This window comes from Dermochelys coriacea, chromosome 11 (genome assembly GCF_009764565.3).
Source record: "Dermochelys coriacea isolate rDerCor1 chromosome 11, rDerCor1.pri.v4, whole genome shotgun sequence".
Lineage (NCBI taxonomy): Eukaryota > Metazoa > Chordata > Testudines > Dermochelyidae > Dermochelys > Dermochelys coriacea.
Window position 1 is genome coordinate 12,858,244 of NC_050078.2, and position 19,030 is coordinate 12,877,273.

The following is a 19,030-nucleotide window of genomic DNA, read 5'->3' on the forward strand; positions in this document are numbered from 1 at the left end:
AGTCAGGGGACAGGGAACAGGGGGCAGTTGGATGGGGTGTAGGTCCTTGGGCGGTCAGGGGCTGGGGAACGGGGAGGGTTGGATAGGGCCTGGGAGTCCCAGGGGGCCTGTCAGGGGACGGGGGTGTGGATAGGGTGGGGCAGTCAGGGGACGGGGAGTGGGGGGGTTGGATCCGGGGGGCAGTTTGGGGCAGGGGGGTCCCAGGAGGGGGCAGTCAGGGGACAAGGAGCAGGGAGGGTTGGATGGGTTGGGGGTTCTGAGGGGAACAGTCAGGGGGCGGGAAGTAGGAGGGGGCGAATAGGGGGTGGGGGCCAGGCTGTTTGGGGGGCACAGCCTTCCCTACCCAGCCCTCCATACAGTTTCGCACCCCAATGTGGCCCTTGGGCCAAAAAGTTTGCCCACCCTGGTTTAGATTCTGAATTCCAGATCTAATCTGAATCTAGTAACATTTACTGTGTCAAGATTACAAGTGTAACGTGTAGCTGATATGGATAAGAGAATAAACCCAGCATATGGTAAATAGTTGGATCTGGGGTGAACCTTGTAACAGTGAAGAGATTATAACTTGGAGGTAGGAAAATGGATTAGCCTTTCTAAATCCAGATTTTTATTTGTGACCTACTTTATGGAAAAGCTTCAATGCCAATCAGGGTAAATACAATTCTTTGCAAAGACCAGTTAAATCTAGCCAGTTGCAACAGCCTCATGCCTGAAGTTCCCATATGATTCTGCTGTACATTACTTACTGAGGACATCCACACGTGTAATGATCTCATCCTTGCAGTGTTTTGGGCAGGTTTGGTTATCAGCCAGTCCTCCTGAGTTATGTAACATGCACTCAATGCAGTCCCTTCAGGAGGGAGACACAAAGAGAAAGACTAAACATCTTTGAAACCACGGGAACATTCAGACCTGCCATCCAAACTGTTTGCCAAAGGGAATCTTGACCTGTTAATCCACAGAGTCAGGGGCATGCGCAGGAATTTAAATGTTACTGCTTTGGCTGGGGTGAGGGGGTGCATGGATCGTGGGGGGTGCAAAACTCCTCTGGTGGGGGGAGAGAGCAAACTCCCCCTGCAGAACTTCTCCTGCTCCTGGGTTGTGGGGGGGGGGGGGGGAAGAGGGAGAGCTCCTCCACACAATCCAGAAGCAGGAGGAGTTCTGCATCCCCCGCCAGTTATTGAGGGGGGGGCATGCCCCTGCTTGCCCCCCTTCTGCATGCCCCCGCACAGAATCACACATTTGCATCATAAAAGAAATAGAAACCTTTTGGCCAAACTCTCCAAATTAAGGACAGATTAACCCTGAAGGTGGGGCTGAATTGCAAACTTCCCTAATTGTCTGGGTGTGTTTGTATTTGGAACTTTGGTTTAACCCACTACAGAGATGGGTGTTGGCTGTTCAATTTGGATCCAGCCCTGAATGTTTTCTAATTTGGGGATCTAGTTTTCTCGTATGGGACCATCTCGGAAATGGCTCAAAGCAAAAAAGGCAGACACCATAAATATTTGTTGTGGGGCTACAAGTATTTAAATGATCAAAGCAGCTTTTCCAGTGTATTTTTAGTCTCAAATCATAACCATCCCCTGGCATCCTAGTGCTCTCTCTGTACCACATAGCAAGATCCACTGAAATGAAATCCTTGCTCCAGGCAGGAGAAGCGGACCTGGCTGCCAGTAATTACCCAGTAGAACCCGCATTAGAACAAGGCATGAAATGACTTGTGTTGGTCACTTTCTGCCAGGCTCAGACTGTTTTGCAGGAAAATTTCCCAGAGAGGCATCTGGACACCTCCAGCCACATGCTAACAATCCCTCAGTGCCTTCCCATAATTCCATGTTTGTGCCCAAAAGGACATGCAAATTCTCCCACAATTCATTGGAAAAGACTCAGCACGGTGCAGCATACTGCTGCACAAAGAACCATGGGAGCCCCCAGACATCCTAGTGACACACACATGGGGGAACACAGGGCAGACACTGCTCACACCTGGGCAAGGCTAATTCAGGTGCCATCCCTGCAGTGAAGGCATACCCTTAGACAGCTGGTCCCACCTGAAGCAGTGATAGAGGCCCCTTATTTGAAAGACTTCTGAAATCAAAGACGATTTCCCTTCATGACGCAGAGTAAGCCATTAATGAGCATAGTTGGTGAGGTACCTTTTAGTGCTGCAGACATTTGGGCAAGTAGGACATTTCTCACAAGTCTCTCCAAAGGCTCCAGGCTCGGTGCATTGGCATTTCCCACAGACACAGTTGCCTCTGCCACTGCACATCTGACTGTCATTCGAAATGCAACGGTTAGTCTCTGTCGAGCAGTTGCAGTTGTCTCCAATGTAACCAGCATGGCACTTGCACTCCCCACAGTGACACTCTCCATGGCCTAAAGATAATCGATAACAAGCACAAACAGCAGACTTCAGTGCACGTAAACATACGTGTTACTCGGAAAAGGTCTGGGGTTGGAATGGAGTGACTGTGCAGGAGGTAAAAAGGAACAGAGAAGCATCAGTAACGTTCTTGTTGTTACGGAGCTGAAGGGAGGGAGGTTATTTGGAGGGTGGGGGGAGATAAGAAGATGAATGCAAGACAAGTGCTAAAGTATCAAATTACTTGGGGCCTTAGATAGAAAGTTCTTAGTCTCTAGTTAAAAGAAAAGGAGTACTTGTGGCACCTTAGAGACTAACAAATTTATTAGAGCATAAGCTTTCGTGAGCTACAGCTCACTTCATCGGATGAAGTGAGCTGTAGCTCACGAAAGCTTATGCTCTAATAAATTTGTTAGTCTCTAAGGTGCCACAAGTACTCCTTTTCTTTTTGCGAATACAGACTAACACGGCTGCTACTCAGTCTCTAGTTATTGTTCTTACTATTGTAACATACAGAGTGGCCTGCAGTGGGGAAATCAGTCTGAATTTTTACAGCCCAGGGACAATAGTTTTCTGTTATAACCTACCTCTCCAGCCAACATATGACTGGCTACTACAGATTTTATGCTTCAGCCAGAGCAATCAGAATTTGGCTAAAGCATGGTCTCTGTTTTCTCTGTCCTATGGATTAACATTTTGGATTCCTAGAGTCCCCTTTGAAGTGTTACTCCTCCTATTCTATTACCCACTTATACAGTGATTGACATTAAAGTGCAAACGAAGCTCTGATAGCACTTTTCAGCAACAACTCATTGCAGGAATAAAATATTTTTAACTGTTGCAAAGGGCTCAATATATACTTTACTATGCCCATTATTGTACATTTCAGCAAAAACAATGAGGAGTACTTATGGCACCTTAGAAATGAACACATTTATTTGGGCATAAGCTTTTGTGGGCTAATACCCACTTCATCAGATGCATGGAGTGAAAAATACAGTAGGCAGAATATATATACACAGTACATAAAAAGATGGGAGTTGCCTTCCACGTGGGGGGTCAGTTCTAATGAGACAATTCAATTAAAGTATAAGTGGGCTATTATCAAGAGAAGGAAAAATCACTTTTGTAGTGGTGGATTCTAGGCTTTCAATGCCATGCAGAATGTGCCTAGAAGATTTCCTCTTTCCTCTTCTATTTTTATAAGAAAAATGTCAGTAGTAGACTAAAGTTTGTTGCCGTGTCAACATGAAGACTCCAGTTAAGCAAAATGGAGAATTGTTACTCCCTGGTTTAGCATTAGGATTTCTGCTGTTATTGGATCAGTTTAAAAAAAGGGGAAAAAACCCTCAGATAATTTAAAGCGGAGGACAGCTAGAGGTGAAGTTAAGTTCTTTCAGCATGTAGAGTACTTCATTGTTCCAGCCTGCTAAAAGAAACATGGTAATAAAGGATATGTTTGTTTATATATCTGAAGAGAGCTTTCTAAATGGCCTGAGAATTCCAATGTAAATCCAGCTCTCCCGGTTTACCACAGAGGGAAGCAAAGAAAACCCAACCCTGACAGTGATTTAAAGCAGAAGGGCCGGAAAAGTAGCAAAAGAGCAGCTGAGCTTTGATTCTTCACACCCACCCTCTCTGCCAAAAGCTGGCAAAGGTTCTGAAACAACACCTTTAGGAATATTGCTTTTTAAACCAGATGTGGCTGTGTCTCAGCTGCACAGAAGACGATGTTTAACAGACACATACTGCTGGGTGCTGGAGAGCTATGGTACAGTTAATATAATCTCGATACTCACTGTAGTTAACCAGTGGAAGCTGAAGCAGATACAGAAAAAACAGAGTTTGTGGTCAGTTTTCTACAGTCTTCTTAGTATAGCATCAGACTTTCCTAATGTACCCAGTGTGGCAATCAATGGAACAGCCCTTGCTGGGTTTTATGCCTGGCCTCTTCTAGTTCACATGTCTCAGAAAGAAGAGCTTTCTCTCTCCATCTTTCCCCATGCTCCTTCTGTCCCTCAGGTGTGGGACTTGGCTTTATTATAGAGCAATCAAAGGTTGTTAGAGTGCTCTTTACAGCACTTTCCTGTTTAATGAACATAGTATGTGCCATAATAATCAGGCTCTCTGATGAACTACTGGACACTCACTTCCTACGCTACCTTTTCTAGGCAAATCCCTAGCTAGATTCAGATGGGTTATCATAGAATATCAGGGCTGGAAGGGACCTCAGGAGGTCATCTAGTCCAGCCCCCTGCTCAAAGCAGGACCAACCCCCAATTTTTGCCCCAGATCACTAAATGGCCCCCTCAAGGATTGAACTCACAACCCTGGATTTAGCAGGCCAATGTTCAAATCACTGAGCTATCCCTCCCATCCTACCTCACAAGGATGTTGGGAGGACAAATGTATTAGATTGTCAGGTGCTCTGATACTCAGGTGAGGGGCGCCCAGATAAATACCACAGATAGATTCACTGTGTGCATTTTTAAAAACAATGCCGGAAATTAGTGAGTAACAGCACTGATCCAAGCCAGGCACAGAGTGGGCAGCTGCTGTACAAAGGCTTCCTCCTCCCACTATCCTACCAGTCTCTGCAGTGGTTTGTGATAAATCCAAAACCCTCTGGTTCAGTCTTTCATGTGACTGGTCCTGGTTTTGAACCTAGGTCTTAGCAGTGGAAGGCTACTGGATTAACCATTTCATAAGCTAGTTCATCATTTCTCCCTCCCCTCTCCTTTAACAGATGGAAAAATCTAAGGCCTTCTTTGGGAGAGTTTTCCCACATTACACTACACAGAGGGAGGAAATGCTCCAGAAAAGCCTGGCCCAACCCCAAAATAAATCCAGTACCTCAGATTTATTTGCCAAAAAATTATCCTCCTAACTATAAGTTACATTCCTGTTTCTCAGACACTGTCATTGATGGTCCTTTGTCAACTCAAGGAGAAGCAGCGGTACCTGTTACTGAAAATACCTCTCCATAGACTCAAAGCACCTTGCTCATCAAACAATGCAGGAGATCTGGCAGCAGTCCCTCGGGTTTGTAGGCATTAGACAAGAGTTCCAATCATTATAGATAAACAGAGAATCCAGTACAGTGGTTCTCCTCCAGCAAAGCTTCCTACTGCAGCTGTGGGACTTGGACACAGCCTGAAAAGTCAATCATCTGAAAGGCTTTCAGTTATTGTAAGTGGAGCGTCAAGTTGTCAAGTGTGCAGTTTCATGAATCAGCTCCCTGGAAATAATGCTGGGATTCTTAACTGCTTAACCCCAGAAGGAGATCGCTTTCAAATACATATTTTATAAAGCCAAACAGTTGCATATATTCTCATCAGCATATTAATTACATCTTCAGTTTCCCCACTGGAAACAGTCTCATGTTTCTCAGACAAGATTGCTAAAAAAATATATGCAGATTCTTCTGTTCACCACAAGCACTCTGATTTCTCCGGCTTTCCACGACTCCTGTGTTGGCAGAGGTGCCACAGCACAAATACAGGTGCTGGAAATACAGAAACTTCTTTTATTTTACTAGCCACCTCATTTGCCCCAAAGCCTCATAAGGAGCATTCACACAGCCCCTTTTCATCCCCATCATTTGCTTGGGACCAAACTTGCTACTTCAAACTATTACAAGCCATAAGGTGTCCACATGTTTATACTCTCTCCAGATGCAACGTTCTTTCTCTCCTGTACCTGATATTGATAAGTAATCAGTAATCCAGGTGGGGCAGATGGAATAGGATGTCTATTTTAGGCATGTAAATATCTGATTTACATATGCAAGTAGGCTGCTTGCACATGGCCATTGAGTTTCAGAACTGGTTATGCCCATGCACAAATTAGCAAGTACATATATTGCCATAGCCCAGCTACATCAATTATGATTTTCTTACACATTCAGTGTAAGACTGCCATGGGACTTTCATTATTATCAGCTGTATTACAGTAGAGCCTAGGGGTCCCAATCAAGGATCAGGGCCCCTCTGTACAAGATGTTGTACACACATGTAGTTAAAAAATAAAACAATAGAAATTCCTTGCCCCAGGGTGTTCACAATGTGGGATTGCGATAGGACTCAACAAGTGGATGCCAGACAAATCTGGAATTTAACAGTGACACTTTGAGTTAGTTTCCCAGACCTGAAAAAGAGCTCCGTGTAAGCTCGAAAGTTTGTCTCTATCACCAACACAAGTTGGTCCAGTAAAAGATATACCCTCACCCACCTTGTCAGACAAAATTAAGGAGGGAGAGAACAAAGTAACTGTAAAACGAATGTGTTTTTGTATAACAAACTTATCAAGAATTAAGCGAAATTCAAAGAGGAACTGGACATTTATATGGGTAACAATAGTACTGAGAGTCACAATAGTGAACATTAACAAACATTTCAGAAAGGATATAAAACCAAATTCTCTAAGGTTTAAGCCAATTAGGGATTCGGATGAGACCCTCACAAGGTGCAGCTTAATCCACATATGCCTACCATGGGGCTTCTTGAGTCTTTTTCTGAAGCATCTGGTACTGGCTCCAGTCTGAGCCCAAAAGTCTACACTGCAATTAAACAGCCCCCTAGCCTGAGCCCCATGAGCCTGAGTCAGCTGGCACGGGGCAGCAGCAGGTTTTTAACTGCAGTATAGACATACCCAATATGTCTAAGGCCTGATCTACTTCTAAAACTTATGTCAACTTAGCTTCATCACTCATGAGTGTGAAAGATTCACACCCCTGAGAGACATTATTAAGCCAATCTAAGCCCTGGTATAGACATTGCTAGGTTGATGGAAGATTTTTCCGTTGACCTAGCTACCGCCTCAATGATATGGATTAACTACAGTGACGGAAAAACCCCATCTATCACCGTAGCAGGTGTCTACGCATGGCAGTGCTAGAGCCTGGGGTAGACAAGCCCTCAGCGCGAAGTCTCCATTAGCTCTAGAGGAAGAGGGAGAGACCTATATTTCTGGACTAGAAGGTCTTGCGGAGAGCTCTGTGATTTGGCAGTTTCAGGCCACAGGGATTTTGATAACTTGTCATCTTTGTTTCTGTTTGTTCAAGTCCAATACTCCAGCTTCATTAGGATTGCCACCTTTCTAATTGCTGGTAACCAGACCCCAGTGGCCCCCGCCCCCTGCCCTGCCTCTTCTCCAGGTTCCATCCCTTTCTTGCCTCTTCCACCCAATGGCCCACCCCTGCTCCGTCTCTTCCCCCATCTCAAGGAACCTGCCTGCAGGTAAGAGGCGGCCCCAGCTGAGAACAGGGGCTGGGACTGGTTAATGACCCAGCACCTCTCCCCACCCTGCAGTAATCAGACTTTTGGTTCAGATGCCATTTAGGGTTGCCAGGTCCCCTGTTCGACTGGACTTTCCGGTCAAAAACTGGGCACCTGGAAACCCTAAATAGCACCCGGACACAGAAGCCAAAAACTGGACTGTCCGGGTAAAACCTGGATCAGTGGCAACCCTAAGCCTAGCCCAAGATTGAATGTTAAAGCAAACCTAGCTGACACTAGGATTCCAAATTAAACCACAAACCTCTCTTGAGAACGTGCTCAAAGGGAGAGATTCACTGTAAAGGAGCTCCGAATCTGATCTGGTTTGCAAGCCTCACTAAGCCTTTAGATGAACCTGAGCCTGATTTCAGGTTTGCAGCAAAATTTCCAAAACCTTGGAATACTGCATGGTATTTGCATTTCATAGTAAAAAGGTATGTACGCTTCCAGCCCTATCTGCCTCACTGACATATGTTGAGTGTCCAAGGAGTTATTACTTGACATAAAATAATGTCTATGGGGAAGTATTCCAGGACTCTGGCTCTAAATATAAACCAAGGAATGGTACTGCTCACCAGGAAAGGGTCTCACTTCCAAACTGGGAATGTAATCTCAGACTAAGAGAGAAGGTGTATTTTAATACACCTCCAAGCTAATAAAGTATCATGGTGCAGAGTTTTAATGTGTACAGTATTTTAAAAAAAATCTTTGTTTTGTTTGGTTTGGTTTTGAATGTAATCTACTAGGGCTGGTCTGTATACCTGAAGAGATTAATTGAATTTTCCAGCCATAAAAAGATACATTTTCTTCTCTTCCATCCCTGAAATTAAATTATCTTAGACCCTTTAAGTCTCCAGATAAGACTAGGAAATGAAATGTTCTCTCTGAATTTGCCCTTAAACATCACAGATTATTAACTGGAAACCTCCATTAAATATCCCTGAATAAAGCTGTCTAGCTGATCCGTGTGCTTGCCAAACCCCACTGCAGTCAAAAGAGAAATCCAGACAGATAAAAGTCTGTAACCTGTCAAAATGCCCCTATTCTGCATCTCTGTAGGATTCAACACCAGCTCCTGTAAAGCTGTGTCAGAGATCTGAGACTGGGAACAAAACAGCATAGGCAGTTTGTTGGATAGGAGCTGAGGTGCACAGTGCTGTGTAGGGAACCCCAGCATGCTTCACTTAAGACAGCAAAGAGGCCAGTTGTACGGCCTGATCTTTAAAGATGCTGAGCACCCACAGCTCTCAGGAAAGTCTAAGAAGCAGGTGCTCTGTACTTCTGAAAGCCAGCCAGTCCCGCTTTGTGTTGCTGCACTAACATCAGCCATGCTCAGATCTGGGTTGCACAGTTGTGTCCTGCTGTTATTTAAACATTTGGCAGAACATCTACTTGTCCTCATTTCACCCACCCCCTTTCTGGGATTCTTGATGAGCAAACAAGGGCCATCCTGAAGGCTCCCCCACCCCCACCCTCATCCCCGGCTTCTCCTTTTCACACTTGTGGCAAGAGCACAGAACAAATTAGAAGAATTGGCAGGGTGAGGCTCGGCTCTCTGTGTTGCTGCTGCTTTGGACTGCAACGTAATGTGTTCACAGGAATACATGCCATTCTTCCTTGGAGTGTCTGCATTGTACAAGAACCCCCTGAAGGGGTTGTAGCAATTAGATTAACAGATATTAGAGATCAAAAAGACTTCCTGGGTCATCTAGGATATGCAAACACACATGCATATGGAGGCCATTGCAGGATTGTTCCCTTCCCTAAATCAGATTTTCCTGTACTTTGTTCAGTTTAATGTTAGAAGCTTCCACCATTTCCCATGGGACGTTATTCCACCAATCAAGAACCTCTCTGCAGGACCTTTTGCCCAAAATCCATCCTATGTTTTCCTTTGATTAATTTCATCTCATGATTCCTAGTAACGTCCCCCCTCATACTCTAGTTGCCACCATTTACAATTCTCCGAAAGGCAGTGGGGGCCTCATAGACTTTAAGGCTAGAAGAGACCATCATGATCATCTAGTCTGCCCTCCTGCGTGTCGCAGGCCACAGAACCTCGCCCCCCTGCTCCTATAATAGACCCATAACCTCTGGCTGAGTTAGTGAAGTCCTCAAATCATGATGTAAAGACTTCAAGTTACAGAAAATCTGCCATTTACACTAGTTTAAACCTACAAGTGACCCATGCCCTTTGCTGCAGAGGAAAGCAGCCCCTCACCCCCTCATTTCTGCCAATTTGACCTAGAGGAAAATTTCTTCCCGACTCCAAACATGACAGTCCTTTGGACCCTGAGCATTTCAGCAAGACCCCACAGCCAGACACCTAGGAAAGAATTCTCTATAGTAACTCAGAGCTCTTCCCAACTAGTGTTCCATCCCCGGCCTTTGGGGATATTTGCAGTTGCAGATCGGCTACATGCCATTGTAGGCAGTTTCATCACACCTTCCCCTCCACAAACTTATTAACCTCAGTCTTGAAGACAGTTAGGTGTTTTGCCCCCCACTGATACCCTTGAGAGACAGTTCCAGAACTTCACTGCTCTGATGGTTAGAAACCTTCATTTAATTTCAAGCCTAAACTTGTTGATGGCCAGTTTATATCCATTTGTTTTTGTGTCAGCATTGGTGCTTAACTTAAATAACTCCTTTCTCTCGCTGGTATTTATCCTTCTTATGTATTTATAGAGAGCAATCATATCTCCCCTCAGCCTTCTTTTGGTTAGGCTAAACAAGCCAAGCTCTTGGAGTCTCTTTTCCTAAGGTAGGTTTTCCTTTCCTTTCATCCTAGTAGCTCTTCTCTGCACTTGTTCCCATTTGAATTCATCTTTCTTAAATATGGAAAGACAGAATTGCACAGGGTATTCCAGATGAGGTTACACCTGTTGTATATAATACTGTATACACCTTCTAGAAGAACTTTCAGTTCTTTTTAATGGCTGTATTGATTATCAGGGCCTCAAAAGATTTGGGGTTCAAATAAGAATCTGGAAGGTTGGTTGTTCTTCCTCATGAGGCCCATCACCTCCAAATAAGTTCTGTCAAAAGGGTGCTCTGACCTACAGTTGCCTTAATAGTGTAGGGTGGTTGCTCTCAGAGTCCATTTACATCACAGAGCTTCTCTAAAAAAGCTCTGTCAGAAAATCCTGGGATGTGGGAGTGTGTAGGAAGTGCAAGTCCCAATGTCTCAGTAAAGAATGGCTGGATATGCCAATGTCAGATTTCAGAGAAGGTTTCAGGTCTCTTCCATTAACCAGAAATTTTGTCCATCTATCAAACCCGTCATTTCTCAGCATTGTTTTCCCCATAAAACCTACCTTTCGGGTAGCTAGAACAAATTAATGTTGACAACTCTCAAGATTTTGCCACAAGTCTTGTGATATTAAAGCTTGTTTCTTCACTCTCCCAGATCCTGGAGTCACATGATTATGAGAGAATCTCAGCTTTCCCTTAAAATAAATTAACAGTAAGTTTCTAGCCCTCTTGGTTGTGGAGAAAATCTTGAATGCCCTAAAGGCTCTAGCACCAACAAGGAAATAAAATGAACTCAAAATGTATTTACTTTTTAAAAGAGCTAATATTTTTAAGCCAATTTCATGATTTTGGGGCCTGATTTATTCCTTTTGAATGCTTGGGGCTGGCATTGGCGTTACTGTGGATTAAAGAGGGTTGTTGTTGTTTTTTAAGGCAGTACTGAATTTAGTTCCTGACAAATCCAGGTGTGTGCTGCTATCATAGTCTACATGCACAGACTTTGTCCTTCATAGAATCATAGAAATGTAGACCTGGAAGCAGAGGCCTCAAGAGCTCCTCTAGGCCATTCCCCGCTCAGTGAGGCAGAATTAAATATACCTAGACGAACCCTGACAGGTGTTTGTTCAACCTGTTCTTTCAAATCTCAGTCTTTTTTTCTCAAGACTCAACATGCCCAGTTTTTTTAACTTTTGCTTATCCAGGTCAGGTTTTCTAAACCTCTATCATTTTTGTTGCTCTCCTCTGGACTTTCTCCAGTTTGTTCCCATCTTTCTTAAAGTGTGGTGCCCAAAACTGGACACAATACTCCCTCCACCTGAGGCCTCACCAATGCCAAATAGAGCAGAATTACCTCCCCTTTCTTACATATGATGCTCCTATTTATACATCCCTGAATGACAACTGCCTTTTTCACAGCACCACACTGTGGCCTCAGATTCTATTCGTAACCCACTGTAACCCTCAGATCATTTTTGGCAACATTTCTGTCTACCTGTAGTACTTTGCATATGTCTTTATTGAATTTTTATCTACCTTTGTACCTCACTGGCCTAATTTTCCACCAGCCGATATTTCAGTGACAAGCAGCTGATGTCCAGACTGGAAACGAGATCTTTAGGACTATGAAGTATAAATAAATATACCATGGGGACTCCAGGAGATTAATATTTGAAGGGGAAGGAAGGAGCGGGGTAGAAGACGCTTTGAACACTTGGAAAACATAGACCTCTATGTTTGGAAAAGAGTTATAGTCAGAAACAGTGTCTGCTTAGGCAAATAAATGAAACCACTTCCTGCTAAACTATTTCCATGACTCAGATGAGCCAGAAGCTTTAGCTTTTGTCTGAGTTCCAAGGGTGCAGATAACTGAGTTTTATGCAACGCAAGTCATCTAGCGTGCACTGTACTTTGGGTAACTGCAGTCGCTCTGGCAGACGTGTCTCAATGGTCAGAGAGGCAGGGAGAGCTCAGAAGTAGAGGAAGTTTTCAAGAGGAGGAGGGTATTAGTGTTCACTCTCATGAGCACACAAAACTGTTGCTGCTCCAGAATTGCCTGGCAAAGTGAACATGTAAGGAAGGCTGGTATGAACGTGTAAGGAGTCTAATGGGAACAGCGACTTCCTTGTTTGATGAAGGTTACTATATAACCAGCAAATTAAGAGTCAGGGGGTCAAAAGTCTCTGTTAGCATAAATGGGTACAGATCCCTGACTTCAGTGGACTTTTTCCCATTTACACCAGAGAGAATTTGGCTCATCTTTGCTCAGCCACAAGATAGTGTTGAAAAAACAACACATTAAAGGGCAAATTGTAGGGTATGCCCTTTGGTGAAATTAAGAGAGTCCCCGGGTACATTATAACTTCTAGCAGACACCTTCCAGGCATCCTGCTTGTGCATTGATTTCAATGGATTATCATATCTCAAGAGGCAGCACAGAGAGGAGATGAGCTCCTCAGTGCTTGTCATTTCAAGACAAGTCCCTCATTTCAGTCCCAAAGTTAACTACATTCCCCACGAATATGATGTCCCCTCATTTTTATGGTTGAAAATTATTTACATCAGAAATGCAGACCCATGAACCTGGCATTAGTGAAAGAGTCATATACACTGAAAGGTTTCAGAGTAGCAGCCGTGTTAGTCTGTATTCGCAAGTACTCCTTTTCTTATATACACTGAAGGAATTAATCCCACAGCCTTCTAAATTTACAGCATGAATGCTTTGTGTCACTCCCCCCCTCTTTTTGGGTCTTTATCCCAGGTGTCCCACATTTGGGTATTGAGAGAGACACAGCTAATTCTGCACTGTTTTCAAGATCCCAGCTACCAGACACCTGTGGCTGTGAAAGTGACAAACTCACTCAGTTTGCTCACTTGTTTGGATACTTTCAGGGGAAATGAGGACTTCACATAACGCACGTGGCTTCAGAAACTGCTGTCCCATAAAGCCAGCTAAGACTTACCTCAGGGTACAGTGGATTTCCATAGCTCCTGCAACAGCTACAACCAGACCTTTCCCATTTTATTTCTCTATGCTCATATGCAACTGAAATTTGAATACTAAATAGCATATGTGTTCATTCTAACAAGCAGCACTTGATAAGCAGAAGGCCAAAATGGACAGGTAGGCTGGATTTCTTAAAATAAAATCATTTGTTTAATAAACTCTTACCACCTTGCAGATCTCCCGCCTTTAGCTGACATTACTGGATATCTGCTGCTCAGTGAGTAGTGTCTCAGCCTAGCCTTGATCTGAGTCACATGTGGTCTGCTGGTGACAGGTTTAGTGGAGGGGCCTGGGAGCTAGGGCTCCTTGATTCTATTCCTGGCTCTGCTATTGACTCACTGAGTGATCTTGGGACAGTCACTCTGTGTCTTTGTGCTTCACTTTACTGGCCTGTTTCCTACCCTAGTGTATTTGGGGCTTAAATTAAAGCTTGAAAGCACTTAGAGAACCATACATGGAAGACATTATCCAAGTGCTCACAAGCATTAATATTTTAGTATTAACCCTTTTGAGGATGTCATAATCTCTCCCCTGGGGAAAGGAGGGGACCCTTCAACTTCCTCCCCCCACTTACTTATCCCTCAATTCCCCCTACACTGAAAAGGGCTCTATTTCATCACAGTCCTTCTTACGTAAATCCATCCTCATTGATGGAGGTTTTTCTAACATCTCCCACCACCATGGTATCAGAGAGCCTCAAACTCATCAAAACCCCTCCTCAGCTTATTCAGAAGGGGTTGATAGAGAAGCATAAGTGATTCCTAGAGCTCAGGAATCTGCCTCTACTAGCTGGAAAAATGTCATATACATTCCCCAAGCAGGTTTCAGAGTAGCAGCCGTGTTAGTCTGTATTTGCAAAAAGAAAAGGAGTACTTGTGGCACCTTAGAGACTAACAAATTTATTAGAGCATAAGCTTTCGTGAGCTACAGCTCACTTCATCGGATGCATTTCCCCAAGCAGTTCTCCAGCTCCTCCCCCATAATCTTTCCTCTTCATCAGCTCTGAAGGTGAGTCAAGACTGAAGAACAGTTTTATAACTGAAGGTGACCCACACTTTAAAATTAAGGGGACAGACCTCTTACTTAGATCTCATGCTACTTTGGTAACCTCCTTTATGACACTGACTTGGAAATGATTAGCTACAAAAAGGCAATTTGTATGCAAAAATTCTTGGGGAGTATGTGCATATGACACTTGCAATGGTATCTTGTGCTCTGTGTGTCTGTGTGTGTGTAGAAAGAACCATCTATAAAGAAGGCAAAGGGAACTGTTTGCCTACAAAATTCCAGGTTTCAGAGTAGCAGCCGTGTTAGTCTGTATTCGCAAAAAGAAAAGGAGTACTTGTGGCACCTTAGAGACTAACACATTTATTAGAGCATAAGCTTTCGTGAGCTACAGCTCACTTCATCGGATGCATTTGGTGGAAAAAGCAGAGGAGAGATTTATATACACACACACACAGAGAACATGAAACAATGGGTTTATCATACACACTGTAAGGAGATTTCAGAGTAGCAGCCGTGTTAGTCTGTATTCGCAAAAAGAAAAGGAGTACTTGTGGCACCTTAGAGACTAACAAATTTATTAGAGCATAAGCTTTCGTAGCTCATGCATCCGATGAAGTGAGCTGTAGCTCACGAAAGCTTATGCTCTAATAAATTTGTTAGTCTCTAAGGTGCCACAAGTACTCCTTTTCTTTTTACTGTAAGGAGAGTGATCACTTAAGATAAGCCATCACCAGCAGCAGGGGGGGGAAAGGAGGAAAACCTTTCATGGTGACAAGCAAGGTAGGTTTCAGAGTAGCAGCCGTGTTAGTCTGTATTCGCAAAAAGAAAAGGAGTACTTGTGGCACCTTAGAGACTAACAAATTTATTAGAGCATAAGCTTTCGTGAGCTACAGCTCACTTCATCAGTGAGCTGTAGCTCACGAAAGCTTATGCTCTAATAAATTTGTTAGTCTCTAAGGTGCCACAAGCAAGGTAGGCTAATTCCAGCAGTTAACAAGAATATCAGAGGAACAGTGGGGGGTGGGGTGGGAGGGAGAAATACCATGGGGAAATAGTTTTACTTTGTGTAATGACTCATCCATTCCCAGTCTCTATTCAAGCCTAAGTTAATTGTATCCAGTTTGCAAATTAATTCCAATTCAGCAGTCTCTCGTTGGAGTCTGTTTTTGAAGCTTTTTTGTTGAAGGATAGCCACTCTTAGGTCTGTGATCGAGTGACCAGAGAGATTGAAGTGTTCTCCAACTGGTTTTTGAATGTTATAATTCTTGACGTCTGATTTGTGTCCATTCATTCTTTTACGTAGAGACTGTCCAGTTTGGCCAATGTACATGGCAGAGGGGCATTGCTGGCACATGATGGCATATATCACATTGGTAGATGCGCAGGTGAACGAGCCTCTGATAGTGTGGCTGATGTGATTAGGCCCTATGATGGTATCCCCTGAATAGATATGTGGACAGAGTTGGCAATGGGCTTTGTTGCAAGGATAGGTTCCTGGGTTAGTGGTTCTGTTGTGTGGTGTGTGGTTGCTGGTGAGTATTTGCTTCAGACTGGGGGGCTGTCTGTAAGCAAGGACTGGTCTGTCTCCCAAGATCTGTGAGAGTGATGGGTCGTCCTTCAGGATAGGTTGTAGATCCTTGATGATGCGTTGGAGAGGTTTTAGTTGGGGGCTGAAGGTGATGGCTAGTGGCGTTCTGTTGTTTTCTTTGTTGGGCCTGTCCTGTAGTAGGTGACTTCTGGGTACTCTTCTGGCTCTGTCAATCTGTTTCTTCACTTCAGCAGGTGGGTATTGTAGTTGTAGGAATGCATGATAGAGATCTTGTAGGTGTTTGTCTCTGTCTGAGGGGTTGGAGCAAATGCGGTTATATCGTAGCGCTTGGCTGTAGACAATGGATCGAGTGGTATGATCTGGATGAAAGCTAGAGGCATGTAGGTAGGAATAGCGGTCAGTAGGTTTCCGATATAGGGTGGTGTTTATGTGACCATCGCTTATTAGCACCGTAGTGTCCAGGAAGTGGATCTCTTGTGTGGACTGGTCCAGGCTGAGGTTGATGGTGGGATGGAAATTGTTGAAATCATGGTGGAATTCCTCAAGAGCTTCTTTTCCATGGGTCCAGATGATGAAGATGTCATCAATGTAGCGCAAATAGAGTAGGGGCATTAGGGGATGAGAGCTGAGGAAGCGTTGTTCTAAGTCAGCCATAAAAATGTTGGCATACTGTGGGGCCATGCGGGTACCCATCGCAGTGCCGCTGATTTGGAGGTATACATTGTCACCAAATGTGAAATAGTTATGGGTCAGGACAAAGTCACAAAGTTCAGCCACCAGGTTAGCCGTGACAGTATCGGGGATACTGTTCCTGACGGCTTGTAGTCCATCTTTGTGTGGAATGTTGGTGTAGAGGGCTTCTACATCCATAGTGGCTAGGATGGTGTTTTTAGGAAGATCACCAATGGACTGTAGTTTCCTCAGGAAGTCAGTGGTGTCTCGAAGATAGCTGGGAGTGCTGGTAACGAAGGGCCTGAGGAGGGAGTCTACATAGCCAGACAATCCTGCTGTCAGGGTGCCAATCTCTGGTCACTCGATCACAGACCTAAGAGTGGCTATACTTCAACAAAAAAGCTTCAAAAACAGACTCCAACGAGAGACTGCTGAATTGGAATTAATTTGCAAACTGGATACAATTAACTTAGGCTTGAATAGAGACTGGGAATGGATGAGTCATTACACAAAGTAAAACTATTTCCCCATGGTATTTCTCCCTCCCACCCCACCCCCCACTGTTCCTCTGATATTCTTGTTAACTGCTGGAATTAGCCTACCTTGCTTGTCACCATGAAAGGTTTTCCTCCTTTCCCCCCCCTGCTGCTGGTGATGGCTTATCTTAAGTGATCAAAAAGAAAAGGAGTACTTGTGGCACCTTAGAGACTAACAAATTTATTAGAGCATAAGCTTTCGTGAGCTACAGATCACTTTCCTTACAGTGTGTATGATAAACCCATTGTTTCATGTTCTCTGTGTGTGTGTGTATATAAATCTCTCCTCTGCTTTTTCCACCAAATGCATCCGATGAAGTGAGCTGTAGCTCACAAAAGCTTATGCTCTAATAAATTTGTTAGTCTCTAAGGTGCCACAAGTACTCCTTTTCTTTTTACAAAATTCCAGGCTCTTGTAGGGACCATCCACAAGGAAGCAGAGGGGATTGTCTGCCTGCAAAATTCCAGTCTCTTGCACACTTAATTATCAAGTGTTGACACAAGCCAACCCTCTAACCTGGCAGGAGTATTAAATAATTCCATCTGCAAATACCTCATGAACATGATCCAAAAGGAACTTAGTCACTGACGCTTGCCCCATTTTTTCTTGTACTCCAGTCAGTATGACAAGGAAGGCTGCTTGGCGAAGAGCCATTTACACTTGGCTCTTACAGACCCTTCCAAATACAGTGAAACTTCTATGGGGCAATTACAAGTTGTCTCCCCCCTACTTACTCTCTTCCCCCACCCCTACCTAGCTCCATTTAGGCTGGCAATAAATTTAATCCTCGCATTGTTGTCATGATCAAGAATCACCTAAACGTATGCAGCCAGGACCCTGGGACATACGGTGAACACTCAGTTAGAGGAAAGACAGATTGCGGGTCTTGGGAAAGACTACAGAGTTTTAACCCTTTCATTACCACTTATCATGCCATGCCTGGTGGAAGGAAATGCATGTGTTTGACTGGACTGGCAATGGAACATCATGGCACAGCCACAGAATGCTGACACAGCAGAGATGCAGCAATGCAGGGCCATCAGTGATGCTGTTAAACGGGTTAGCTTGAGCATGCATGGAAAGGGGTAGTTCTCGGTCCTATTCTTGAGTCAAAAGAAGAAGCAATTCCAAAACAAGACTCCAGATCCCAACATCCCTGAATTGGGGGGTCCAAACTTTGTGGCTCAAACCCATCTTTAAAAAAAAAAAAAAAAAAAGGTAGGAGGAACAGTTCTCTCCCAAGGCACAGGCACTTAATGCCCCTTGGCTGGACTTCATTACAAGGGATCATCCCTAGAACAGAGAGAGTCTTTCTGTGCAAAATCCCAAACCACGGGAAACTCACTTGGTTCCACATTTTCATATAAACACAAGAGTCTGGGCCAAGTTTGCAAAGATTCACAAGGTTTGGCAGGGGTCTTGGAGTGAGTTAAGGTTTTCATTCAGAAAACAAGACAAACTCCACAGCTTGGGCTGCACCACTTTAAAAAACAGAGACCAATTGACAGAATGCTTCCATCGGGAGTGTGGCCAAGTATTTCACCCCTTTTTTCTTTAATTCTGTGATGGTGTTTAATGCCTCATTAGCATACCTTAGCGATAACAAAAGGTCTGCTGGAGGACAAGAGGGGGACACACCTATGAAAAAGGGGCAGCTGTGGCAATATTTTCTGCAGCTGGGTTTCCTAGGTAAGGCTGCCAGATTTCAGAAGGGTTACCAGTGGCATCTATACAGATAAGGGTCTGTATGGGGTAAAAAAGGATAAACAGGGGAAAGTTTCCCTTCAATGCAGGGTGTGGAAACTCTGCCAAGTAAGCTTTGGTCCATTTAGGAAAGAACAAGCAGGCAACTACCATTCCGC

The 19,030-nt window shown here is 44.1% G+C and overlaps 1 protein-coding gene across 1 annotated transcript in view; it reads right to left on the minus strand.

Moving 5' to 3' along the window:
* ITGB5 (integrin subunit beta 5) overlaps window positions 1–19,030 on the minus strand; it is a 129,664-nt gene that overhangs the window by 8,294 nt on the left and 102,340 nt on the right. Inside the window, exons 11-12 of the mRNA XM_038422629.2 lie at window positions 2,160–2,382; window positions 747–850 (exon numbers count right to left, since the gene is read on the minus strand). Of these exons, the coding sequence (XP_038278557.1) occupies window positions 747–850; window positions 2,160–2,382 (327 nt within the window). The remainder of the gene's footprint in view (window positions 1–746; window positions 851–2,159; window positions 2,383–19,030) is intronic.